At 40.2% G+C, this 27,078-nt stretch overlaps 1 protein-coding gene across 2 annotated transcripts in view; it reads left to right on the top strand.

Annotated features, from left to right (window-relative positions):
* The window catches only part of LOC132260407 (bifunctional heparan sulfate N-deacetylase/N-sulfotransferase), a 57,725-nt gene extending 30,648 nt beyond the window's left edge, over window positions 1-27,077 (top strand). Inside the window, exons 2-8 of one of the 2 annotated variants that reach the window (XM_059758483.1) lie at window positions 8,935-9,514; window positions 9,661-10,157; window positions 12,188-12,391; window positions 21,425-22,501; window positions 22,628-23,396; window positions 24,296-24,648; window positions 24,850-27,077. In XM_059758483.1, coding sequence (XP_059614466.1) covers window positions 9,886-10,157; window positions 12,188-12,391; window positions 21,425-22,501; window positions 22,628-23,396; window positions 24,296-24,648; window positions 24,850-24,952 — 2,778 coding nt within the window. In that variant the 5' untranslated portion in view covers window positions 8,935-9,514; window positions 9,661-9,885 and the 3' untranslated portion in view covers window positions 24,953-27,077. Of the gene's footprint in view, window positions 1-8,934; window positions 10,158-12,187; window positions 12,392-21,424; window positions 22,502-22,627; window positions 23,397-24,295; window positions 24,649-24,849 lie in introns of both variants that reach the window. The other variant, XM_059758482.1, reaches the window with a different exon arrangement.
* The last annotated feature ends 1 nt before the right edge of the window (window position 27,078 follows it).

Here is a 27,078-nt window from a genome sequence, read left to right as displayed (position 1 = left end):
AATACCCATTTGTGAACTATTAAATCACAATGTGAGAGCGAGAGAGGGAATTACGGCATTGAGAATAAGGGATTACAAAGGAAATCTCGTGCAATCATTAGCACTAATCTTCACGATTAATAAGATATTATTCCATTTGCAGGCACTCTGTTGAAATTTCCTCCTAATTGAAATGTATTAGCAGACGTATCGAATATGCAAATTACGTCAATCAATACACGCACCATTGAAACTCTGTGTTCTATAGGATTTCCCCATGTGAATTGGCTTGGGTGCAAGTGAAAGGCTATTGAAATATATGATTTCACAGTTCAAGGATGTTGTTTTTGATCAGAAGTCTTTAGTCAAATGAATGAGTAAAACAGCAGAAAATTAACAAGTTTTGTGAGAATTCGTGTCTGGAACTCTCAAATTGTTAATCCAACATTCTAGCAATTGAATTACTCAAAACAGAGACAGAAACACAGATAAGGATGCTAACGTGCAGTTCGAATTATGGTCACAATTCTCTAATATTAACGCAAGCGGAAAGAAAACTCTAAGTAGAAGAAGATGTGTAAAATTTTATCCCTGCGAGTGGTTAAAAGTTTTCCGAGGCATCTGAGACATTCTGTAGGAGGAAATAGAGACACGTAGTTGTAGAATTCTAAAAACTTCGCATGGTTTTGCGCCCTTCCTTCTTGCCCTGAGATCTTGCTTTTGCTTTGGCGGGGGGGTTTTGGAAGAAGGAAAGTGAGGCACGTTTGAGTCACGAACTAATGTTTATACATGTGAAAATTTCTCGCCTGCATTAATCTATTGAAAAAGCCAATGATGTGGTGGCAGTGGAAGGCATTGAGATCACTTTTCCATTCCACTCACATATTCTTCAATATTCAATTTTTCAAGAGAAAATGGTTTTTCCTTTGGTATCAGGAAATTCAGTATTCACACTTCCAAATTAAATTACACTCATTTTTTCCCTGTTGGCCCTCCTTTTTTTATTACAATGAGGGTAATCATCAAATATTGTCTACCATTGTCTTCTCGTTTCGCCTCGACCCGAGGCAATTTTGTCACGTTTTGCTTTAACAAGTGGAGAGAGCAAATAAATAAATGGGAGAGATAAGAGAATAAATGCTAGAAAACTGTGCACAAAATTTGATGGTCACAATGAAAGAAAAAAAAATCAATGCATTTAATACACAAATTACTAATTGATAATGCGTGTTGCAGAGTGAAAAATACACCTAAATATCCATCTTCATGTTTTACAATGCAATTCAGTTGATATTTTATGTCGAAAAACCATTTTGTACGACCAAAATTGCATTTTAAATTACAAATAGGAAAACTCTGAAACAGTTGTGTGGGTTTTAATGATTGTTAAAATTTATTAACAAGTTGCAAATGACGCTAAAAGCATGAGAGAACAATTTGTGAATTTTGTATAACATGCGGAAATGCTCCTTTTGACGATAAGAGCGCACTTCTATTTTAGAAAGAGAGAGAGAGGGAGAGGGAAGAGAGGATTTTCATAGCCAGACAAGACATTTTAGACCACATTAAAAACAATGTAATGAACATGACAAACTCAGTCTTTTATGGCCAATTTTGAGAGTCATGTATAGAGTTATACGAAACCACAACACTTTTTGATTCACTCGTTGAAGCAAAGAGGAAAATTCTCTGTGCGGTGAATTAATTAAAATGCTTTACTCCCTCCTTATGTTGAGTATTAATTACTATAAAAGGATAATATTTCAACGAGCTCACTGATGTATATTACATTTTTTTTCCACGTCCTGCTCTTGATCGTCACGAAAATGGGAGAAAGAGAGAGGGAGGGAAAAAATCGTGCGCGCCCTGGAAAATGTCCACCCAGGAAAATGGTGAATGAATGGGAGAGACAAGAAGTTCTCAACATTGGATTGAGATTTTACTTGATTTTAATTAAATTAGTTTGAAGGAGAAATTTTCATAAGGAGAGACCAAGAGATGAGAAAACAAGAGACAGAGTCACCCCAAAGATGTCCCTCTTTTCATTGTACAATTTCTTCCGAGTGACTCGTTGAGTTTGTGTCTTCAGCTGTTGCCACAGAGATGAGATGAAATTTCCACAGACGCTCTCGTCCTCATTTTCCCATGTGAAACCATCGTCTTGAGGATTGTGACGCGGAGCAAAAGTATCTGTAATAGCCTTACAATTAAATACATATTAATCAGTTTTCATTCTCTCTCGTTCGGCACAGTTTCCGGCCACTTTTGGGGAGTGACTGAATTTCCACTCTGTTTTCTCGTTCTCCAAACTCGCCACAGAACTTGCCACACTGCCTCAATATTCGCTCGTTTGGTGAAATTTTAATCTGATCATCAGAGGGGAAAATTAATCATGTCTTGGACAGAATTAATTCCAAAAGGAAGGAGGAAGAAATTTCCACAGTTCGCTCACCCATCAAGAGAGGAAGAATGTAAATAAACATAGCATGGAAACGCATCCAAAATACCTCACAAACCATTGACGATTGCGTGAGTTTTAAACATTCCGGCTTGGCCAAGAGGAAAAACCACCTAACAGAGAGTCTTTCCCCTCTAAAAGCACAGGTAAATTCTCCCCATCGACCATCGGCGCAACGGTTGAAAAACACAACCCCAACTCTTGCAGCACTCGATGATGTGGCTTTTCATTTTTCATTTTGTATTATGTGTTTTTTTCATGTGCTCCTGTGCACGCAAATAAACACCCAGCGCACAATTGCCAAAAATTATTCAGTAAACCACACACAAACAGACACACTTTTCCCATCCTCTTTCCACCCCTTTTATCATGATTTCTAATTGATTTATTTGTTTATGTGCGAATGGCAGAGGAAAACAAACAATTTCCATATTTTCCACACCAACAAAATAGAATCTGACAAATTTGTCGATTGTCAGGTAGTTTTATGTAACGATGAAGCGACAGAAAAATCATTTTTCACATGACTATGTGTAAATGTAACACACATTCTGCTGATTTAACACTCCATTTGCCACAGCTGCATCTGCTTTTACTGCACAAGCTAAATTTACACTAAATCCTTGACAATTGCGCTCTCAGGATAACGATAACAAACTTGGCTATTTTCTCGACTGGCGATGGTCCTTAATGGAGGGAGAAGATCTTGTCATTTGATGGCTTTTTTGCCTCCTTCAATAACGTAAGTCGTTATCCTTACGATGCTTTAATTCAATCATCCCCCAAAATTTGCCTTTTTAAATGGAGAATTTCATTTCTATTGATTTGCGTTCAACAGTCATTCACAAAAGGCCTTAAATTTTTGGAAATTTAACTTCGTTTGTTTTATTTTCCATGTAAAATGCCATTTTAACTGATTAAATACATTGATTTTGATCAAAATTTTAATTCACACTTTTTATTTTCTACTTTTACGTGCAGATTTTATCCCGTATTTACAAATTAGATTGATTTTTTCCAAGGGAAGACTAGCTGACAAGTAAATCAGTAACTGGTGGCTAAATGATGTCATTGGGAAATGCTGCTGATCATGATGAGTCCTTTTTGCACTCTCGTCTCCCAATAGATCACATAATGTTGCACAGTATCAATCACAGCTCATGGACTGGGACACATGGAGTGACATATCCAGTGAATAATTAAGCTGCTCAATCTGTAAATGAGATATACGCAGTTATAGTCAATAACTTGTCATTGCCAATGGGTGAATTATCATCAATTTCTCTCGTGCTCACCAGTAATCTGTTTGAGCTTGTGCATTGTGGAGTGGGGGAGACACAAAGATTAATTAAAATTCCATGTGGATTTTCTCAGGTTGGCTAATCAATTAAAGACTTCGCCATAATGTCTAGCGAGCAGTGCGCCTCAAAGTGACCAAGAGTGAGGAGTGATGAGAGTTTAGCACAACTGTTGCCAATCAATTGCGATTAAGTATTAATGATTGCCGGATTACAAGGAATAAACATGGAGATTTCCTTCGGGAATTTATACTGCAAGAATGTGTGTGAGTGTGTTGTTGTTGAAGACAAAAGGAGATGTTATTTGGTGGAGGAAATGCAGGTGCTTTCAAATCATAGTGCAATAAATTTGTCATGTTTGTATCCAAAGAGTGGCGGTAGACGTGTTTTTGCAGGAGGATCTCTCGCTGGAATAGCGCCGAAGAGAAGGAGGAAATTTCATTACAGTGGCAAGAATATATGATGAAGCTGGGCTGGCAGAGAAAGACTCCCTCCTTTCGCTGAGTGGGTGGCTTGTGTGTGCGGGGGTGGAGAGGGGTTGAAAATGAAAATTACATTAAGTAAAGTCCTCTTCTGGCATTTACATTTAATACTTGCATTGAGTTTGAAGATGAATTTCCACACTAATTATATGCATCTTGGAATTATCCTACCATTTCTCTCACTCTCTCTCTTCGTTGTTCATCAATTTTCACCCGTTTTCCTTCTGCACAAGTCCCCTGGAGTGCGTCCGTGTGAAAAATGACGTTAGAGGGAATTGTAATGATCTCAGGAAATTAAAATCCATGCAGGTGTAAGAGTGGAAATGAAGAGCGTTGCACACTTATTTTTTCCTCAGTGTGAAATGAATCCAAATGTTTTTGCAAAAGTCTGTTTGCCAGGCAGAGGATGAAAAGGGAGGACGAAGTGAAAAGGATGAAAAGGCTTTTGTGATAGGAGCCAAAAAAGGAAATTTCCATGGACGAGGGACTTCATAAAAAAATCATGGGGACAAAATGAAAATTTGTAAGAAGTACTTGTCCATAAATTTGTTTGACATTATCCTAAATTGTCAAATTTTTAAATAAATTTATAATAAACATCCAACACAGTGAGAGAGAGAGATAAGAAAGGCAATTTTGCCGGGGAAGAAGACCTTTGGTGTGATGTTTGAATAAAAGGTGGTGGAAAATATATGGGTAAAAGATGGTGAAATTGGATTAAATCCAGGGGATTTCACTGGGAGGGTAAAGCTGCAGGGCTAAGGCGAGGGTGTTCCAAAGATGCTCCATGTCGACGCGGTGTGGTGAACAAAGTCATACGGTTTCTGGGTGGGTGAGGAAGCATAAGATTCAGGGAAGTAGGGGCGACGGGGGTTGAGCACAATTTAATATTTATAGTGGTTTCACTACAATCACATTGACGCTGAGTCAATTTGAAAATTGTATTATGAAATTAGAGAGAGAGAGAGTTAAAAATGCACTCTTTTAGTGGCAAAAATCTATTATTAAATAATTCCTCTGTCAAATTGCTCTTCATTAATTCAATTCTTCGCTACGCTCATGAACAAAAAAGTATACTTTCCGAAGGCGCCACTGACTCTTCTTTACGTGTATGTTTTTCGTGGGGATTATATAATTCGCTTGTTAATTAAAAGTGGCTTCTTGTAGACCACTTTTGGACGTGCCAGAAGATAAACTTTGGTGTTTACCAGGCTTATAAGTATTCACTTCGGTGGAGAGACGGGGACTTATCTGTCGTCTTGTTTGCCTTATTATCTTATGTCGCTGCACCACTTAAAATCCATGGCAAGTTGTGCAGTGGCGCTTTTATCTATTCATTCACCCTTACTGAGGGGGTTGTTTGAAGTTGAAATTTTCGAGAGGAAAGTGTGCAAAAAAGGAGAAATACATCAGCGGTATGCGAGAGGAGGGTAAAAAAAGCACACCAGAGAGTGGAAAAGAATGCTTGCATGCGGGGTAAAGTTTTAGCATTGTTGAGGAATTCTTTTGGGAAAGTTTCCACGAAAGTCTTGACTTTTTCTCATTCTGCCCACACTCGAGTTTGTCTCTAGTTAACTGGCTGTCTTCTTTGCACCATATTTTGCCATCGCGCCACTGATCATTTGGTGGTTGGAATTGCTGGTAATTAATTGTGCAAAATGGTTCTCTTGCAGATGGTGATAGTTTTATAAGTAGTTTGGTGATCATTTAGAGAAGAATTGTCTGTTCGTCATATCGTTCTTTTCACTGAGATGCTGCATTGCGAAATAAACTGTGAAATGTACAGTTTTTCCTCACTTTTACCCACTTATCTTAATATGCATGGCAATTAATTACACTTAAGGGATGTGATTTAGCCTGCGGAGCCAGAATAACTTCCTGGATAGACAGCAAGAAAAATTCATGCTAATGCATCTTGCCGTCGTCATCTCCTTAAATGGGTAATTATGTCATAAATTATTCATGGTGGGATAGTTTTGAAGTGGTTGGTGATGAAAATGCGAGAGCGACAAACTCTCTAAAGTTTTGTTTGGTCTGAATGCTCTGGGAAAGTCTAATTAAAATACATTGGCGCCCAAGAATGATGATGAATGTGCGCATGAAAGTGTGGTATTAGGATAATTAATCATTCTCTACTCTTTCCCCGAAGCATAAATCGTGGGTGAATCCTGTGAGATTGAGGTGAGGACGAAGGGGTGGGTTTTTGAGCGACTGCAGAGAGGGAGAGAGAGAGAGGGAATTGAGTGAGTGATCCTGTGGGCAGAGGAAGTGCGTGAGGAAACGACGAGAGAGCGAGAGTGAGAGATCATATTGTGAGATTATAAGGTGTGAAATGTTGCTGATGAAGATGTGAACTCTCTGCTGTTGGGATTTTAGCATAATCATCTTATTATATGCTGCGTGCGGCTCAAGGGTGACCAAATGTGTGAAGGATGGAATATATACAATCTACCTCAAGATGAAATTGAGATATTTCTATTTATCTTGCTAATGAAATGAAACCAGAAAAGCACTATATCTTGGGTTGAGCTTCGCCGAGCGTGGCATTTTCCCGTGATTAAATATTGAATCCACTCATGAGATAGGGTGAAAATTAATTCAAATAGCATTGTAATTAGTCAAACACTCTTCTATTATTTATGCTGTGTGTGTGTGGAGAAAACACATATGGCGAAGGAGAAACAATTCTGAGGGAAGAATGTCTCTTCGTACGAATAAATTTGTGGTGTTGCATAGAAATTTTTCACTTGTGGCTTTCGTATTAAAGTACAACAAGGCGAATATGTTGACTTGCTAACAGATAAATAGATGCTTTCTAACAGACTTTAGAGAACTCTATCTATGGTATTTAAAATAGGGAAAAGTGGGGCAAATATGACTAGGAAGAAAGATAATATTTAATATCAGTTTGCAGTGAATTTTGTGGCTTATAAGATTGTATTTGTTTCTGAAACTTCAGGATAATAATAAAAATATCTGGTTGTGGTTGGTTAATTCAAGCATTTACCTACTTCTATGATTTCTAACCTCACTTTTTCTATGTTAAATCTGCTTAATGGGATCCAAAGAAGTTCTGAACTTCTTTACAAAAGCGATTGGGAAGTAATTTTCATTGAAAAACCTGGATAACGTTTGCTTTTGTATGATTTCTTCAAGCAAAATCAAGATTGAAAGCACATATATAGTTGACAGCTGTCAGATTACATGAGAATGAGATATTCTTTAAGATAAAAGGATTATAAACTGTATATTTGATTGTAAATTGACATACGTTTATGTATAAACAGCATAAAAATTGATCTAAAATCTACAATTTAGAAAATGGGATGAAAGTTGAGAAATATTGTACGAAACGACCCCAAATTGCCCTATAGTCACAAATTTTACATGTTCCACCGCATTTATATTTGAGAATTTTCCATTTTAATCCAGAGATATTTGTTGTATTTTCAAAAGTTACATTGCATTGTGTTTTTGGCTGGGGAAAGAAGGAACTGTGGCAGAAGGATAACAAGGAGACTTTTGGATTTCCATACAATTTCAACAAAGAGAATTTCGAGCATGCATATGAATGTTCGTTGGACGCTTTTTTGGGGGTGGAATGAGGGTGAAAAAGAATCAGTTCTTTTGCTATCGCATCAAAATTTCTTTGACCTTTTCTTCGACTTCCTGATTTTTCACCCTTGAAAATTCCACCTTTTGAATTGACTTCACAAAACTCTGATGGTGCTTTGCTGCAAATTCATAAATTTGGAGATGCGCAAATATGAAAAGGCACAGTAAATTTGACATGACGTTGTCGTATTTTGTTGGCGAAATGTGTATGCTATATGTGACAAATTGCATTTACACAAAATTCACCACAATTCCATATACACACACACACACACACACAGAATGTTCAATCAAATTTACCCGGAAATGAATGAATATGTGTGGGCGAAAGAGTAATTTGGTTTGGGAAAATATTTTGAGAGCACAATTCTCTGGGAAAAAGCCTTTCGGGCAGAGACAGAGAGAAGAAGAGTCTGCGAAAGTTGCTGACGAAATAGGGGCAGATTTATCAGAGATTACGAGATATTTCTCAATGTCAATCCTGTATTTTTCATCGGCTATTTCTCAAAACTGGGAAATTCTATTCGTTGTTGTCTGGAAGGCCAGCCAGTAGAGAATATATCTGATATTCTGTGCATTGCTGGTGGAAATTTTAAAATTGGGTTACACTCTGTGAATATTATTATCTCATCACCTTTTCTTCCACGCTGGAGGGAATTTCCCAGAGGCTTGGGTGACGCAGAAGGGGGTGGAGAAAGGTTAGGCAATCGATAGTGGCTTGAAAGCTTACGAGGAAGAGTGAGAGAGAGAGCGAGAGAGGATATGAGAATAAGAATTTCTGCTATGCATATCTCTCAAGTACCGAAACTATTCAGTGGAGAATTCTGAGACTTCTCTTCTTGTGCTGTGTGTCTATTCAAATTCTCCGTATTTTAATATATATGCGCTTGGTATCATCTTTTTTTTCCTCCATATTTACTCCCACTTTTGCATACAAAAAATTCCATATTTGCGCTCTCATCGCGCTTCTTATGAACTACATTTTCAAAGTGCATTTTTATTAATATCTCCAAGGGTGCAATTTTCAATGAATATTATGTTGAAAATGTGCGATTCTTTCCATCATCTTTCTACAACACTTTTTTTCTCTCTCCCTTTCCAGATTACTATACTTGGTGAATACGATCGAGTGAGGACATAAATCCACACAATCCTTCGGAAGAGAGACTATGAGAGGAGTTGCAATGCAAAATGTGGACACTGAGTGTCTCATGTTGTGATTGTTTCGAAATTTGGAAGCACAGCAAATGGCGAAGGAAAAATTTGACGGTGTCGGAAAGGGAAAAGTGTACGGAAAATGAGATTGGCGCTGAGAAATTGTGTTGAGGCGAAATTGGAGAGGTGAATTGGAAAAATTTCAAACTCAATTGTGCCATTGGAAAGTGTGTTTATTGATTATTGAATCGATATATTGTGTGTGGCATTGTGCATCTGTGGTTGAGGGGGTAGAAAAAAGAGGAGAAAATTCACAGTATCCCCTCAATAGATATTCAGCGTGTCATCACAAATAGTGAGAGAGACTCAAAACATCCTGCAATTTTTTTGTTGGTGTGTAGAAAGTGCATGTGAGGGGAAAAGTAGTCATTTCAGCGTTTATTTTTCAATGGACTTTTGACCCAATTGAAAACATTTTGTATAAGCTGAATTGAATATAAAAAAATCTACATCTCTTTTATGTCTGGGTAAATAAAAATGGTTAAAAATCAACTCATAATTCCTGTGAAATGTTAAGTGGATTATTTAATCACATATTTAACAATGTGTATTGCAGTTGAAGTGCATTTTTTGCATGTCGAAACATATAATAACTGATGTGTGTTTCATTTAGTGTCATTCGCAGAACATTTCAGTGAGCAGAATTGTGCAAAAGTGTGAATAATTGAGGAGAAAAAGGAGTGAACACTATGCGAAGTATTGTCAGTGATTCTTGATCGCGGGCGAATTGAGATTGATTGATTGCGGTGATGAACATTGACTGTCTCGCTGGCAATCCGTGATATTCCTTCCTCCCCACCGGCGAGAAGAGCAGCGTTTTGGGCGGCACTCAAGGAAGATGACTGGCTTGGAGACGACACCACTATGGAAGCCATCGGGTTCACCGCAATCGGAGAATTGCATTGAGAACGGCCATGTGATCCTGCGGAGTCCGGCACAGGCGTCAAATGGTGGCTTCGCCACCGGCAATGGGGGTGGAAATGTGGTCATGAAGTGCACATTGTACCTGTTGAAGAGCGTCAATTTTCGAAGATGCGTCGCCGCTCTCGTTCTAGTCACCGTCTTGCTGATCTTCTACTACACGAGCGTCGTCAATTCGCCATTTCCTGGGTGAGTTTCTTTGCCACTTGCTTTTGGTTTCATTTTATTTTATTGATATCAGAGTTGAAAGTTCCATTTGGAGATTTAGGCTTTTATATTCTTGAGAATTTGCCTGAATGTATTTTTATGAATAACATTGGCACAGATTATTGAAAAATAGCGATTAACAACTTCAAGAACAACTTAAGAGGTCTGATTAAGTAATTCAAGAGAAATTGAGTCAATATAAGGATAAGAAATCGACAAGTGTTTTCAAAGATTTCTGTGAAATGCGACAAACTGAAAGATTCTCTTGAAATTGGCACTCATTTTTATTTATTCATTTATCTGTTTTCATCTGTCATCGGCGCTTTCTGCAACTCTGTTATGCAAATTGAAATGAGTGTCAATAAGATATTCGTGATATATCATAATTCTCTTGTGCATTGACAAATATTTAATTTTATAGTGGAGACAGAGTGTCTGTCGTCAGTTTGACTTGTGTCGCTCAGTGCGCGCATACAAAGCGGTCGTGAAATGAATTGAATATGGGATTTCCTTTGACTCGCTTTGGCCATCGTGGAGACAATGCGCGCGGGCGGGGGAGGTTTAATGGTTATGGCAGACGACAGGGTGGCTTTTTTGGTTGTGTCACGGGTGGAAAATAGTTGCGTGTCAAGTGAAATATTATACTGTGTTAAAAATGAATTTATCAGGCGATTCTTTTTTGGCGAAAAAGTCTTTCCAGCAATGACAAGAAGATGAAATGGGAAATGATTGATGTGCATGTTTTCGGGGGAGGAAAACAAAAGGAGTCAAACATGCTTTCTCTTCACATGGTATTCTATATAGCGTGAGCAATTATTATATGGGAAGAAGATTGGGTTATGTGCGGTGTTGGAAAACATTGATTTATCCCCACAAATTGATTTCAAATGCAAATATTTTGATATGAAAAGGAAGAAAGAGAGAGAGGAAAAAATCGCTTGTTATCTTCAATGTAAAGACGTGGAAAGAGAGCGGAGAAAAATGGGCAGAAGGATTGTTTGATGACAGACAAAAAGTGTCTCTCAAGAATGTAATCATTTGTGATAAGATGTTCTTTACTCAGAATTAATAATTCGAATGAATTGTGTGCGGTGATCATTTTGTGGGCAAATATTCATATTTCTTCAAGTGTTCCTTTGTTGTATGAATGACATGAAAAATAGTTTGGCGAAAATATTGTCACTCTTCTTTGCAGAGGGAAAAAATTGTGTGATGTGTTTTTGATAAAAGTTTTCTCCTTCACGTCATGTGTGAAGGGGTGAAAAATGTGTTCAAAATACACTTCAGGCCATTTCCTTATGGATGATATCTCGGTGGGAATTTATTATTGATGTATCGTCTCTCTTACACTGAACTAAAGTCGATTTACTTGGCAGTGAAGAGTGTGATTTCCACCCTTCGCTCGCTTGCTCGCTGTGAGGGGTGAAAATGTGGGAAAAATGTAGCTGAAAATGTCTTTCAGATTGCATATGAATAATTGCTGAATGCATTTGGACTAGATGTGTATTGACATTAAGAGCCTGATAGCGAAGAAGCTTAAGAGTGAAGGAGGGATAATCTGCGTAGTGATTTTTGTGGGGTGTTTCGAGAGGGTTTTATATGGGCAATTATTGGGTTGTGAATTTTCATGATGATTTTATGATGCGTGCGCGTATTTTCTGCCGATCACTGGATTAGTTTTGGTGTCTAGTCGAGGGGCAAAAAAGATGTTCTCAGCGAATCAGCAAATTTGATTGATATTCAGCACATGATTAGAGATAAATCGGCAACTTAAACAAAGTTAAAAATTCATTTTAGTTATTCATTCCCATAGCACAATGAATAAATCAAAAAGCTTCAAGAGTAATAAAAAATGTAATGCAACTAAAGCATTGAACGGCGTATAAACGGCGGAATATTAATTTTTGAATTTGTATCTTTAGTTTTCTTTATACTTCTTCGTCAGATTCTGACCAGGAATCCTTGGATTTCGTTGTTTTACTCACAGCTTTGTGTCTTGTGATCCTTTGCAGCTTCATCCATCGTGACACGAGACCTTCGCCGCTGGTGAACTGCCGGATGATGAACGGGAAGATGGCACTCGAGGGCTCCACAGCGCCTGATCATCGCTCAGAGGCGAGACTCCGTATCGATCCCAAAGTGCTTGTATTTGTGGAGACCACGTACTCGAGGTTGGGTCGTGACATTGCAGAATTGCTTGTCTACAATCGAATCAAGTAAGTGGCAGCTTGACTTTCCTCATTTCGCATCCAATTTCCGGGGAAAAAGGCTCACACCCACGCGCCTCCGTTGCGGTGTGTTTGTATGGGGAAAGTGCGCGCGCGAAGGAGGCACAGGTTCATGAGGGTGACTTCTCCACATTGCCTCTGATTGGCATGATGCCACCTTTTGCTAAACATGAAACTTTTTCCCTATATATAGGCTTCTTTTCTTGCCTCTTGTCGTCGTCCGCTGTCAGGACAAGGGGGGAGAAGAAAGAGTCTGGGCATTTGGGGAGTGATAGGAGGGTCGCTCTTTGTTGTGTGCTTCACCAGTGACGATGATGTGGAGAGGAAAATGTGTATAGTTTTCTTCTCTTGTGCTCTTTGAACAGTTGTTATATGGCAAAAATATACACACATATTTGAGGATATGAAAGAATCTGAAAAACAATAACAAATATTATTCTTTCATGTCACGTTGTTGTGTGCAAGAAAAAAAAGAAGTTGAGAAGCGAGCGAGAGAGAGACAGAATGTCGATATGAAGGAAAATATATCAGAATGCCAATACAGAGAAATTGATTTCTCTGTGAAATATCAATTGCAGAGGAACGTCAAATATTTTGTTGGATGTTTTCCTTTTAAATGCACAAGAATGTCATATTGTGAAAGTCTAGAAGATTGATATGAAACCATTGTCTATTCGCATGTGAGAATTTTAGGGAAGATTTGCCCATAATTTCGGTGCTATCAGAAGAAATTAATCAAAGTCTATAAAATAAACTCTTCAAAATCCTTGCGTGTGTACATGTGTGATTAAGGTCTTTTGAACTCACACTTCTGGCATGTCACTTGCTATATAATTTGCCTATTGAATCGGAAAATTGCAGTCTGTGTCACACTCACAGGATGAATTCAACATCCCATGCAATTCAGCACTAATTGCCAGCCCCGCTCTTTTATCCACTGCCACAATCGCAAGAATGAAGAGTCAGCGGAATAATCAACCCTCGACAAACGCCCACTTTCATACTTGTGTCTCTGTGTATGTGTGTGTGCATAAAAAGGGAGACAATTAAATGCATCAATTTGCACACGATAAAATAAAATTATCCGTCAAATTTCATTCAACGCCACAGCCAAAAAGCAAACCCCAAAAAGGGTGCTAATTGAAATTGTTGGCAATTTATGCACATTCGAGCACACTTTTGACTAAATATTTTGATATTTGTGTGTGGAAATTTGCTTGTGGTTGCGAAAAACTCATCATCTATCCTATATAATGCTCTATGTTGTGTGTCATAATATATTTGCGAGGAGAAATTGAAAATCATAGAGCAAGCAAAGCAGCTTTTCATCGACATGAATAGCTGTACAGAGGAGAAATGTGTACATTAACCGCTGAAATATACCAAAATCCATTTATAGTGCTTTTCATTGCGTGGAGAACTTTGTAATGTATTTTAGGCAGAAATTTTTCTCTCAATTACATTTTAATCAGATTGAAATGGAAATTTAAGTTTTCAACACACACAATTTTGCAAATTTAACTATGGCAAATTGATTGCATTATTTAAAAACCACTGCAAATTCTTCACAATTATGAAATGCATATAAATTCATTTTTTTGTGATAATCACAGCAAAATTGATCACACAAGCAATCAATTTGATGTGATTCTTCCCTGAGTTTTCCGCTCGAAGGAGCGTTAAATCTCTCGTGTGGCTCAAGTGGGTGTCCTTCGATGCTCTGTGTGTGATGTTCTAGCGGCTTATCTCGCGTACAATATCTCCAAAGTGGGCGGTATTTATTTCACCATCGCATCCTGCCCCGGCAACTCTTGAGTCTCTGGTTGCAAGAGGAATTCTCCCTGCGACACAGGATGGAGAGATTGCTGGGGCTGATGGTACGTGATGCCCACAAATAAATTAGTACTTGGGTGAGCGTAAGGACGTACACAAAAGAAAGGGGACTCATTTAAGGGGGCGTGCGACATGAAAGATGAAATTTAGGTGGCGTGTGATAGAAAATCAGGGGGTTATTTCATGAGGGCTGTGAACTATTCAGGGTTGAAAATGTGAAGAATGCAAAATTGATTTGAATTGAAATTTCCAACTCAAATTCTCTCTGCAATTTTCGTGGTTTTTGGTGTATTATTTGCCATGAGAATGTTGTATTCTTACATTTTGCACACTTGTTTTCATATTCTATCGGTAAATAAGCACAATTTTTTGGTAACAAACGGAAAAATTCATTGAATTCTAGGAAACAACATTCATTTTCTCTTAATCATTCATAAGGTTTACTTTTGTGTATAAAATAATTGCAATAATACTAACAAAACTGCATCTTTTTACTGTTTTAGCTTAGAAAATCCTTATAAATCCGAAATTCCCAGATATTTTTGCATTGATTTTTGATGAGACTTTTTGACAAAAAGGAGATGAAACTATATTGCATACATACAAATTAACCTTTTAGTTACCCTTGCTTGATAAAGCAAAATGAATTGATTAAATTATCAGTGCAAAGTCACTCAGCAGAAAAATGCTGATTACTAGCTGTGCTTTTCGTAAGCACAACAAGAGCTTTTAGCCCCTCGACAGTGACAGCTTAAAGAGCTGAAATGGAATGTGTGCCACATGAATCGAGAGAGTATTCAATTTCACATCATCATTGCTTCGCCCATTAAATCTCAAATAAATGACACATGATGAAATTTTCAGTCATTCACATGCTTCCATGTCCCTTAACTATTTTTCCCAGGAGCAATAAACTGTGTCTGAGGGTGTGTATGTGTGTGGGGAAGAGTCACGACCCTTGAACATGGAGAGGGTGGCACCTTTTGGCGAAAATTGCAGATGGAGAAATGTCAGGGAAAATTAAAATGTAGTTCAATGGGAGAGAGTGAGAGAACTATAATCATTTTTCGCCCCCCTGAGAGTGAATTTAAAACATCCAGTCATTCTTTTTCTGCACATGACGGCGAAAATCTGTGCGGGAGGCTGTTTTTTTTAAGTGGAGCAGAAGAGCGTGAATTACCATAAATATTAATGAATATGTATGTGAAATCTGGGAATATTGGGCCAAAAGGTTTTTCACAGGCTTCACAATGTTGAAATTGCAGGAAGAGAGAGCAATTCAACAGTGAAAAAAGGGAGAAGTGTTGAGAAAATGCTTCAGTGAAAATGAAAATTTGAATTATACTCTTAATATTTGTTGATTTTCTGCTTTTTCTCATTTTTTTTCGTGTGCTGGAAAATGAGAACAGCAGAATATTTCCTCACGGTGTTTGCCTACAAAGTGTGTAAAATCTCTTTCCCATTTTCGCTTCTGTGTGTTTTTTTTCTCTCTCTCTCATCTCGTGCCTGAATTTGTGCGGGGAAAGTCGTGAAATTTACGAATAGTACGTGATGGTTTGCAAAAGTTGGAAAGACCATCCACACAACCCTTCTCTTTTCACATCTGAAGCCCGTGAGTTGTTGAAGAAGTTGAAAAGTTGCACTGTGCGGTGGTATTTATGGCAAAAAGTCTCTCGCTCACTACATAAGATTCATTCGTATAAATAACTATGTGGATTTAGCACTTTATTTGACGTTTATTGTTTTCCAAAAACACATTGTTGAGCGGGGAGAGCAAAGGAGCTTTTCTTCCCGCTTTATTGCAATGACTGGAGGAGCGATGGAATGAGATTTAAGTGACTCTGGTGTTTTGGGAGGGAGATGAAAGCACGAGGAGAGCTTTTTAGGTGGGTAAATAAAATGTATAGGAATTTAACTCAATCGTAGAGATATTTTGTTGCCCATGGAATGAGAATGGCTATAAAGTCTGTTATAAAGTGGCTTATTTTACCAGTGACTTTTATTAGTTCATTTTCTGCGCGCACACACACACAGAAAAATTAAAAATCATTATATATAGTTTTCATGGGTGGAAAAATTGCAGTAACTGGAAAATTCGATGGTAAATTAAAATTTTAGCCAACAGACATTTTCCACACTGTTTTTTTATGGTGAGAAATCACTGCAATTAGCACTAAATCAATGTCCATTGTGCGCGAGGCGGGATTTTGTGGTGGGCGAACCACAGTAAAAGTTCTCTTCTGTGCCAAGGGTTTGTTCGCCACATCACTTTGCCAATATTCAAATTTTTCCCCACTAAATTATGTGCACACACAACAAGCTGAAAAGGGAGAACGTGGAAAAATATGGAATTTCTCTTGTGGTTAACTCTTGAAAGATGTGAGAGAAAATTTTTTACATTCATTCACTTGAAAAATATATATATGTATTGCCAGAGTTCATTAAATTTTCGAGAGGAAGAGCAGTTGAAGGGGGAGGAAAAAGAGTCATTGAGCACAACAGGAATTGTCTCGGGAGATAAAGAAAAACGTGCGGGAGAAAATTAAGCTCCCAGGAGAAAGGATAATCCCAGGAAGCTGGCGGGTGAAAAAAACGTGAGACTCAATGCACAAGTGGACCTGTGGATAAAATTAATGATAAGAATTAATAATGCAGAGCAATTAAAATGTAAAGCACTATCCGACAGACAGAGTGGTGGTATTTTTTAAGCCGTCCTCTCGTTAAACGTTTCAATGGGAGAGTCAGAGGAGCTCGTGCAAGTTGGATATATTTATGTGTTAATTCTCGTACAGTCGTGACACTCATTGTCTCATCCGTGCCTTGAGTGAATTATCACCGAAAGAGATGTACACAGTGTATGTGTGTGTGTGTGTGTGTGCGGGGGGTTGATGAATTTAATTGGATTGCGTTGCACACAGGGTGAGAATGTGAGGTGAGGAATCGGGAAATAAAGTGGTGGATTGAAGTTTTCCGCACGTTCCCTCATTTGGTGGATGGCCGACAAAAAGCCTCCGCACTGTAAATTGATGGTTCACAGGACGAAGGATTGGGGGTGGGCAAAAAGAGGCAACTAATTTATGAGTGGCACAACTAACACATAACAGAGTTTATGCCACATGCGAGAGATAGCGCAAGTCGGGCTGATGGAGTTGTGTGTGAATGAATAGCAAATGATCTCTTGGCATTTTTTTGCTACATTCCTTCTTTCACCCTTTGACATGGTTTCGCACAATTTTTATTCATCTCCTCCGTGGCTTTCACACCACCACTCGTGTGCGTCCATTATCTTTGGCATCGCATGGAAAGCGGGACACAGAAGGAGTGAAGCGCCCAGGAAAGGACATCGTGTTTAGAATAATAAATTGTGGGTTTTTCTTGTTTCCACATTCTTCCCAGGGATGAGATTCCTGCACACACACACACTCTCTCTCTCTCTCCTCTGTGGCTTCATGTCTGCACACATAAACCACTTCAATGGACGATTTACATTACGAAATATAGAGGAAAATGAAGCCACGGGAAAAAAGAGTGCACATCGAGAGAGAGGGAAAAAAGCATAGAGAAAGTTCTCAAAGTCCCTGGTTTGGTCCTCTCGATGAGATATTAGCCAAATATAGGATCCTCATGAATCTCTTTCCATTTCATAAATTTCCATATTCAATTGCGGAAAGGGAATAATTTCTCGCCTGACGTGGTCTCCTTTTGCTTCATATGAAAAAATTTTACTTTATAATGTCATACTTTCCCTCAAGATTTCAATTTTCATCTTGTGTCTTGTTGCATTATAATTTTCAATTTTTTAGATTGAAATCACTCAATGATTTGGCTTTGAAAGTGGGCAGAAAAGTACCTATTTATGATATGAATTATTAAGTTGCACGCTTTTAATGACTTTCGTAGTCAATTCTCACGACATGTCATGCGATGATCATACGATATCTAGTGGATAAGTCTTACGACACACACTTTATGGTCAAACTCTTTATAATTCAATATTATAATTTAAGGAAAGTCATTTATATAAAACTAGATAAAACTAGTGAATTATGTCCGTAGACAATTGATAGAATGTCCAATGACAGGGCAAATGCCCTCAATTTTGCTCTAATTGTTTGATTTACATCAACTCTTTGGCACTCAAAAGTCCCTTCCAAACTTTAATGATTATATTTGAGCATAAAATGATTTTGCTGACCCAAAACGACCAAAAAGTCGCAGTCATTGGAAATTAGTATGCAATCTGATATGACGAATAATGGCCAATAGTGCCGATATTGCAGTTAGTAAAGTCCTCGGGACAGAAAATCCCGCACGGAGATCATAATGTGATAGATGTGGATGGAGTTTCACATATAATGGGATTGGTAATTCGAGGCGACACTGGGCGGATGATGATAAAGGTCAGATTTTCCAACACAATTTCGGGATGATTTTCTCATGTTGTGCTAAGTGAGGAGAAGGTTGAGGGTAAATGTGCTAAAATTCATGCGGTGTGTGTCACATTTGGACGCTGGATGAGATGAATTACAAGCTTTTTTTGTTGTTGTTGCTTCCTTTCTCGTGTCTGGCACGAAGGGTGGATGACTTGGGCTTCAAAGTGAGAAAAGAGAGGGTGAGAGAGTGCTTTTGTGCTGGTAAACTCCTTCCTCATGATGGTGGTGGGAAATATACTTCAAAGAATCATCTTTCTGACTGTTGCTTGGGTGTATTTTGCATAGAATAGTTTGAAATGCTTCACTTCTGACAGACAATTCGCTGGTTAAATGATGTGTGGGAAGGAAACCACGTGAATTTTCCACCCACAAAATGCAAAAGTGTGGCCATCAGAGGAATAACAGAGCTGAACAGAGAAAGAGAGAGAGAGAGAGAGAGAGAGAAATAATATACGTGAATTATTTATTCTCCATAGCTGTGTATTGAATTATTCCTCCGAACGAGGGCTTTGAGGTAATTGAGAGCGCAGGGCATAAAAGTGGCGGCAGTAAATATTTGATAGAACAATTGTGTTTTGATGCAATTGCGTAAAAACACCGGAGAATGCGTGGGCGAACAAACAGGATGAACACATCGAGACTTCTTCACTTCCAGGCCGTCGTAAAAGAAAAAATATTGTGTGTATAGAGAAAAGTTTGATTCAATTTATTGATATTCATGCCACATCATTGGCATCACGGGTTTCTTTTATGTGTCCACTAAATGAAACTATTTTATTTTTCCGGACTTCACCCGCCGTGATTTATGGCTCATCATCGGGTTGAGTGTTGTTATTTTTCCTCCTCTTTTTCCTCTTCCCGAAGCTCGGAAAATTATTATTTGCATAACTAATAAAAATGTTATATTGTGATGTTTAAATTAAGCGCACTCTATGTGAGGCTCGCGGGTAGAATTTTCAATTAAAATGCTATTTGATATGGACATTTTTGCCACCCCCTCGAAAGAATGCCAATCTCACATCACTATAGCGAAGAGAGTGTGAAAAAAACTGCTGTCGCGACAGTGAAAAATTAATTTTTACCCCCAGAATGCGGAGGAATGTGAAGGTTTTTTTTCGAGTCACATTAGGGATTCAAAAGGAGAGTGAATTTTCAAAAGGGAAGAGGCGAAATTGAGGAGAAAATCGTTAATTTTATTGCCTTATAAAATGAATTTATTGATCCGAAGGTAATTTCCGGGAAATAAACATCTCTCTCTCTCTCTCTGTCGTCTCAGGATATACAATGAAGGCGCACAAGTGACTTTTTGAGGCCAGTCTGTGCTGAGGGGAAGGATAAAGAAAGACGACGCTTGATGGGAATGAGGTTTCAATGATGGCGTGTGTAATATTGAAAGGTGGCCGGAAGGGAAATTGGAAGGAAACAATGGCAAAATATCAGCAATGTCTATCAATCATATTATATAATTTCTTCTTCGCCATGAAGAATTATATTGTCAAATTCTGCCCACCTTTTTTCCCCCAACAGACAACGAGAGAGAGAGAGAGAGAGAGTTTGGCTAGAAATTGATGGCAAGTGGAAGTCCATTCTGAGCACAAACTCTTGTCCAGAATCTCATCTTGAATTGAATATCTTCCGATATTGACTCATTCCATCCGCTTCTCGCCAGTTAAAGATCGATTTGGGGGTTTTTTGCCATTTCCTTCGTGCGGAATTCCATTCACATCTCTTGTGCTGAAGACACTGCAATTGGCCTCTTTTCCTGCTTTCACCGGTCATTGCCTAATTTCTTGCACATGTTGTTTTCCCGGAGGGCTTAAACGGATTTTCTCCATGGTCAAATATTCCTCTTTCTCCACTCCCTTTTTTTTGGCTCTCGTGTTTGTTTTCAACTTTCGAGAGAAAGAGAGAGAGATGAGCAAAGGGAAAAACCACTCCACAAGCATTTCGTCAACCCCAAATTCCTCCTCATTACTCAATTTACCCCATTCGCCGCCTTCGCCCCGCATGAACGTGACGAAAAGTTCAGGGTGTAATCGCTGGCACGGTTAAATGGCTCTCTTTTGATATGTCGCACCATCAATTCTAAAGTCCTGCAACATTTCTCACTCGACTTCGCTGTGTTCTTTGCGTTAGATGACACAGAAGTTACGCCGTGAAATACTCAAATTAGTGATTTTATCATAAGACAGGAAGCAATATTGAAACTCAAAGCTCATCTTTTAGTCTTTTTTAGGGAAAGGCGAGCCTTTTAATATTTAAAACCATATAAATGGAATGTATTTTTAATAAAATATCCGTAATAACGGGGAAAACTGCCCAATTTCGTCTTTGAATGAATATTCAAAAAGCTTTAACTGGAATGAAAAATTCTACGGAGTAATATTTTTGGCTATAATTTGAAATAAAGCAGTTTAAAGTTGAGACTTAGAATTTCTTTCAAGGCTTTTAAATAACATACGAGTTAGGAACGAACGCTTAAAGCTGTAACAAAGTGAGTTTTGACGAGAAAACACGTTTCTAGAACTCTTTAGAGCCCCGTTGCACGGTATTTTGACATCTTCGAAGCACTTTTATGGAAATTCTCTGGCTGAAAATATAAGTGTGAAAATTATGCCTTTTCATTGTTTTTCATCAACGATTCACAGCAATTTACTGAGCCTTTTTCCCCTTGACAAACTGTATACAATGAAGCACTCTTGCTTGGGCGGCGCATTTTTAATTGCAATCGTGTTTTCCTTCCTCTGTTGCACAGGTACAAAATAGAGGTGGCTGGCAAAAGTCTTCCGGTGCTGACGAATCTGGACAAGGGTCGCTACGGTGTGATTGTGTTTGAGAACTTCGACAAATATTTGCACATGGACAAGTGGAATCGTGAGCTGCTGGACAAGTATTGCCGCGAGTACTCGGTGGGCATTGTGGGCTTCATCAGCGCCAGCGAGGAGACGCTCGTGGGCGCTCAGCTGCGCGGCTTCCCCATCTACATCCACACGAATCTGCGGCTGCGCGACGCCAGTCTCAATGCACTGTCGCCGATTCTGCGACTCACGCGGGCCGGCGACACGGCGTGGGGCACGCTGCCGGGCTCCGACTGGGCGATCTTCCAGCACAACCACAGCACGTACGAGCCGCTGGAGTGGGCGCAGCGCAACGTGCTGGACTATCCGTCGGACGGCGTGATGCAGCCGCCGCTGGCCACGGTGGTGCAGGATCACGGCAAATTCGACGGTATCCAGCGCGTGCTGTTCGGCTCGGGGCTGCGCTTCTGGCTGCACCGGCTGCTCTTCCTCGACGCACTGTCGTACCTCAGCCACGGGCAGCTCAGTCTCAGCCTCAATCGTATGCTGCTCGTGGACATTGATGACATTTTCGTGGGCGAGCGCGGGACGCGCCTGAAGCCGGACGACGTGCAAGCGCTGATTGTGACGCAGAAGCGCCTGGCCAGTCTTGTGCCGGGCTTCAGGTTCAACCTGGGCTTCTCGGGCAAGTACTTCCACCACGGGAATCACGATGAGAACCTCGGCGACGACATGCTGCTGCGACACGTGGACGAGTTCAGCTGGTTCTCGCACATGTGGAATCATCAGCAGCCGCACTTGTACGACAACCTCACGAATCTCGTGGCGGACATGATGCTGAACAAGGACTTTGCACACGACAAGGGCATCCCGGTGGACTCTGGCTACTCCGTGAGTCCGCACCACTCGGGCGTGTATCCGGCGCACGAGCTGCTCTACATGGCGTGGAAGAAGGTGTGGGGCATCAAGGTCACGTCCACGGAGGAGTATCCGCATCTGCGGCCGGCGAGGCTGCGGCGCGGCTTCATTCACAGGTGAGCACGATTTCACAGACCACATAAGATGCCACAATCTGATGAGAAATGGCTGAAATGGCAATAGTTCTAAGAGATGCTAATGTTTGTATATTTTTTAATCTATAATTTTGATTTTTCTTCCAGGAACATCATGGTTCTACCGCGGCAAACTTGCGGCCTGTTCACGCACACGATGTACATCGATCGCTATCCTGGAGGCCGAGAGAAGCTGGACGAGTCCATTCAGGGCGGCGAACTCTTCCAGACGATCGTCTACAATCCCATCAACATCTTCATGACGCACATGTCCAACTACGGAAGTGATCGCCTGGCGCTGTACACTTTCGAGTCGGTGATCAAGTTCCTGCAGTGTTGGACGAATCTTAAGCTGACATCGGCGCCGCCGCTGCAGCTAGGCGAGACGTACTTCAAGCTCCATCCGGACGAGGTGGATCCGGTGTGGGGCAATCCGTGCGACGACGTGCGCCACATCAAGATCTGGTCGAGGAACAAGAGCTGCGAAAGCTTGCCGCGCTTCCTGGTCATTGGACCACAGAAGACCGGCACCACGGCGCTCTACACATTCCTCAGCATGCATCCCAGCATCGCCAGCAATCTGCCCAATCCCGACACCTTCGAGGAAATCCAGTTCTTCAACGGCAACAACTACTATCGCGGCCTAGACTGGTACATGAACTTCTTCCCAGTGCAGAGCAACGGCTCGGCCAAGTACATGTTCGAGAAGTCGGCAACTTACTTCGACGGGGACTTTGTCCCGAAGAGGGCGCACGCCCTCCTGCCCAAGGCCAAGATCATCATGATCCTCATCTCGCCGGCGAAGCGCGCCTATTCCTGGTATGAGCACATCAAGGCGCACGGCGACTTGATAGCCAACAACTACAGCTTCTATCAGGTGAGCAGCGGCTGTATTAAAAGGCGGGGCTTCGGAGTGGGCGGAGTCTGTTTGCATGAAAACACTGTAAATGCCTTCTTCTATGGCTCAATCGGCTCCTTCTCCACCGCAAAAGGGGCGAACAAGGTGTTTTCCCTCCACTTTGGTGGTGAGCAAACGATGTGACTGAGAGGCCATTAAATCGACATTTTGTGTGGCACGAAAGAAGGAATTACCCTTTTTTCTGTCTCTCCAGCCTCCAGCTTGGTGTTTTGCTCAGGGAATTCCGTCGCGCGGGGTTGTGAAGAGGGCTTTTCCACACACTCACGCATGAGATGTTGGAAAAGAAACAGCAAATTCATTGAAAATTTATTCAACATTTTAATATCTCAATTTCACACAATGTTTCTCACGAACAGGAATTTGTCGCTACACTTTCGCCCTCATTCCACATTCGCGCTTCGCATCTTCCGCGGACAATTTATGCAACAATAAATATTAGCATGATTTTTTTCTGCGTCTTTTCTGTCGTGAGGTTTTTCCGGGAAGGGTGAAATAATTCGACTTTGCGAGTTATGTGTGTGTGTGAAAAGGGCTGGAGGGAGGAAAAGGTGGGAGAGAGAGAAATGGCAGAGCATTTGATAAGGCTAAAAAATGCAGAAAGTATCCGACTTTTAATTTGTCGCTGTCGCATTCATTCTATGCATGTTTTAAAAGTTGTAAAATTGAGAATAATTGCTCGCAATTAATAATAGGGAGGGGAAATGAGGAGGATGAGGGAGTGATGTAGAGGGAAAAGAGTGATATTTTAACTGTAATTTTCCGCTCTATGCGATTTCCAATTAAACAAATTTGCTGAAATAACACGAAAAAAAAGTCAATGGCGAGTATGGAAAGGTACTAATTGAGGTGAATTTCAGGTAATTACGGCGAGTGATTCCGCGCCGCGGGCGCTAAAGGATCTGCGGAATCGCTGCTTGAATCCGGGCAAATATGCGCAGCACATGGAGCGCTGGCTGGCCTACTATCCTGCCCAGCAGCTGCACATCATCGACGGCGAGCAGCTGAAGTCCAATCCGGTAGAGGTGATGATGGAGCTGCAGCGCTTCCTCAAAATCACGCCCACCTTCGACTACTCCAGCCACCTGCGCTACGACGCCAAGAAGGGCTTCTACTGCCAAGTCATCGGCGAGACGCGGAACAAGTGTCTGGGCAAGTCCAAGGGCCGCCAGTATCCGCCCATGGACGAGCGGAGCCAGAAGATGCTCCAGAGGTAAGGCAACGAGGCCTCTTTGGCTCTCTTTCATCCTCGAATGAGCTTTGAAACGAGAGCAGACAATTAGAATGTAATCAATATCTGACCAAGACAAGTGGTTAGATAAATTCTTCAAGTCAAAAACCCAGTTTAGAACATGAAAAGCTGGAGCATAATGCATTGTTGAAAGGCACTAAAGCGCGTTTCTCCTGTTTTCAGGTACTATCTGAGCCACAACACGGCGCTGGTGAAGCTGCTGAAGAAGCTGGGCTCGCGGCCGATTCCGCAGTGGCTAAAGGACGATCTGTCGACGACGTCATAACACGCGGAGACGCCCGCCGAGGGGGCGCAGAGCCTCTGTCCGGGAAGCCAGCCGAGGAGAGCCTAATTGTATTTATTTGCGGGGTATATATTATATCCCGCGCTGTATAGCTTAATTTTATCCTTTCCAATTTACTCGGGCCGACAAAGTATTTAATTGCTATTACTTAATGCTATTCACACGACTGGCCATCAGATGATGCAAATTGCTCTCCTTTGACCCGCGCGCTTTCGCTCGCGCTTCCGCCCTGGGCGGAAAGAATGGCGGGAAAGTGGCAGGAAATGGCAGAGAATTGACTCGAGTGAGGAGCAAGGGGGAGAGATTATGGTCGACAGTGGTGTAAAGTTCCGCGGCAGTGTTGAGAAGTTGATGAAGAATGTTTTTCTAGAGTATCTTAACTAGATCCAATCAAACTTAATAGTAAAATTGTCCAAATTAATCGATCTTAAGAGTTTATTGATCCATTTTGCCACTAATAATTGCTAATTTTAGGGCTATTACAAGAGTTACTACCAATTTCTTATCGAAAACTTAATCATTGCTTTGTTCTTGTGAGGTTTTTAGGAAGATTATTAAATATTTCTCAAAATTTATTAGGATTGAAGATCGAAAGTATCTGAAGAAGTGTGATTTTCAGCTGATGTTTCACATTTTCGTTGGAAATTCTTATTATAAAGTTGTTAATTGGTTGTCAGTTGGTTATAACTCGGTTATTAGACGTTCCTAAGCTGATTTAACGCAATAAGAATACTTAAATCTGAGCGCAGTGAAGATTTTGCATGCAAATTGCGGAAGCGACAAGAAGTATTGTACGAATTTGAGCCATATTATCTTCCCCTTGGCGAGAGAGGCGCGCGAAAACCGTCCACCTGTCTATTTTCCGTCCTGCTGACTCCTCGACTTAATCCCCTGATTGCCTTAATCCCCTCAAATGCATTTCACACCAATATTCTTCCGGCGGCGCTCACTTTGAGGGACGTCGAAAGTGTGGGGAAAGTAATTTGAATGTCTTTCCGCGCGCAGTGTAGAAAAGCTCCTCTAAAGCCATGCGATGGAAAATGCTTGATGTTATAATCGCAATGCTGAAAGCTTTCACTCTTTCACGGAGGTTTTTCTAGTCAGTGTGGCGAGGAAAAAATAGTGGGAAAAACTCTCAGCTTTTTGCCAATTTTACTTTTGCCATTTGGACAACGAATATTTTTAAGAGGACCGGAAAAAAAATCCCTCGAGAGCTCTCAAAAAATAGTTTATTTTCCCCCCAAGTCCGGGAAAAGCCGCTCCAGTGCAGGCAAATCTGGACTGTTTGTGAGTCATTGAAAAATTGAAAAAGTTGCCGTGCAAAGTTTAGCGTTTTTGTTTTAGTGGTAAAATGTAATTCTGGGAAAAGCAGACTTTTGCATCATCTGCAGTTTTCGTGAATAGATCAACAAAATTTCTTCCAAACAGTAGAATTTTGTACTTTATCCTCATGTTTTTCTAGCTTTATCTAATTGTCCTTTATAGTGTGTGAATGGCAGAGATTGTGAATTTTGGATGGATCAGGGAAAGTTTCATGTCAATTTCATGCACAAAATTGATTGAATTTCCATGGATGGAAAGCTATACGTTAAAGTTTCACTGAATTGGCGCCAAAAAGTCTCTCTCTCACGCGTACATATCACAATTTTGGGAGAGATTTTTCGTGTGCAATTCAACAAAAATTGTCTTTTCAAAATGTATATGGTTGAAAGAATAACATATCGGGGAATTGTTTGAAAAGAGAAAGTGTTTTTTTTTGTTTGGAAAAGAATGGTCTAAAATGTAAGGATAAAATCATAAAGAAAATCGAAAAATCTATGCAAAAAATAATCCCATAACTTGAAATTGTGCCATAAAACTTAGAATGGTGAACAGGAGATTAATATCAATTGTAGATTTATAAAAGAGGAAAAGGAGGTGAGGCGAAAGCGCGAAACCAGTGAGAATGAATGGGAAGTTTAGAGGTGTAAGAAAATGCCTAATTTGGCGACAATTGAGCGGTGTAAATAATGAATAATGTGCTAAAAAAAATATCGATTTGAGAGGATACTAAGTGAAAAAAAATCATGTGGAAACCCTTTATTGACAATAAAAAGGTGGAAAATTAC

The sequence above is a fragment of the Phlebotomus argentipes genome, unplaced genomic scaffold, assembly GCF_947086385.1.
Source record: "Phlebotomus argentipes unplaced genomic scaffold, Phlebotomus argentipes genome assembly scaffold_18, whole genome shotgun sequence".
In the NCBI taxonomy this organism is placed as follows: Eukaryota; Metazoa; Arthropoda; class Insecta; order Diptera; family Psychodidae; genus Phlebotomus; species Phlebotomus argentipes.
Note: the sequence above shows the minus strand (reverse complement) of the source record. Positions and strands in the feature narration are given on the sequence as shown.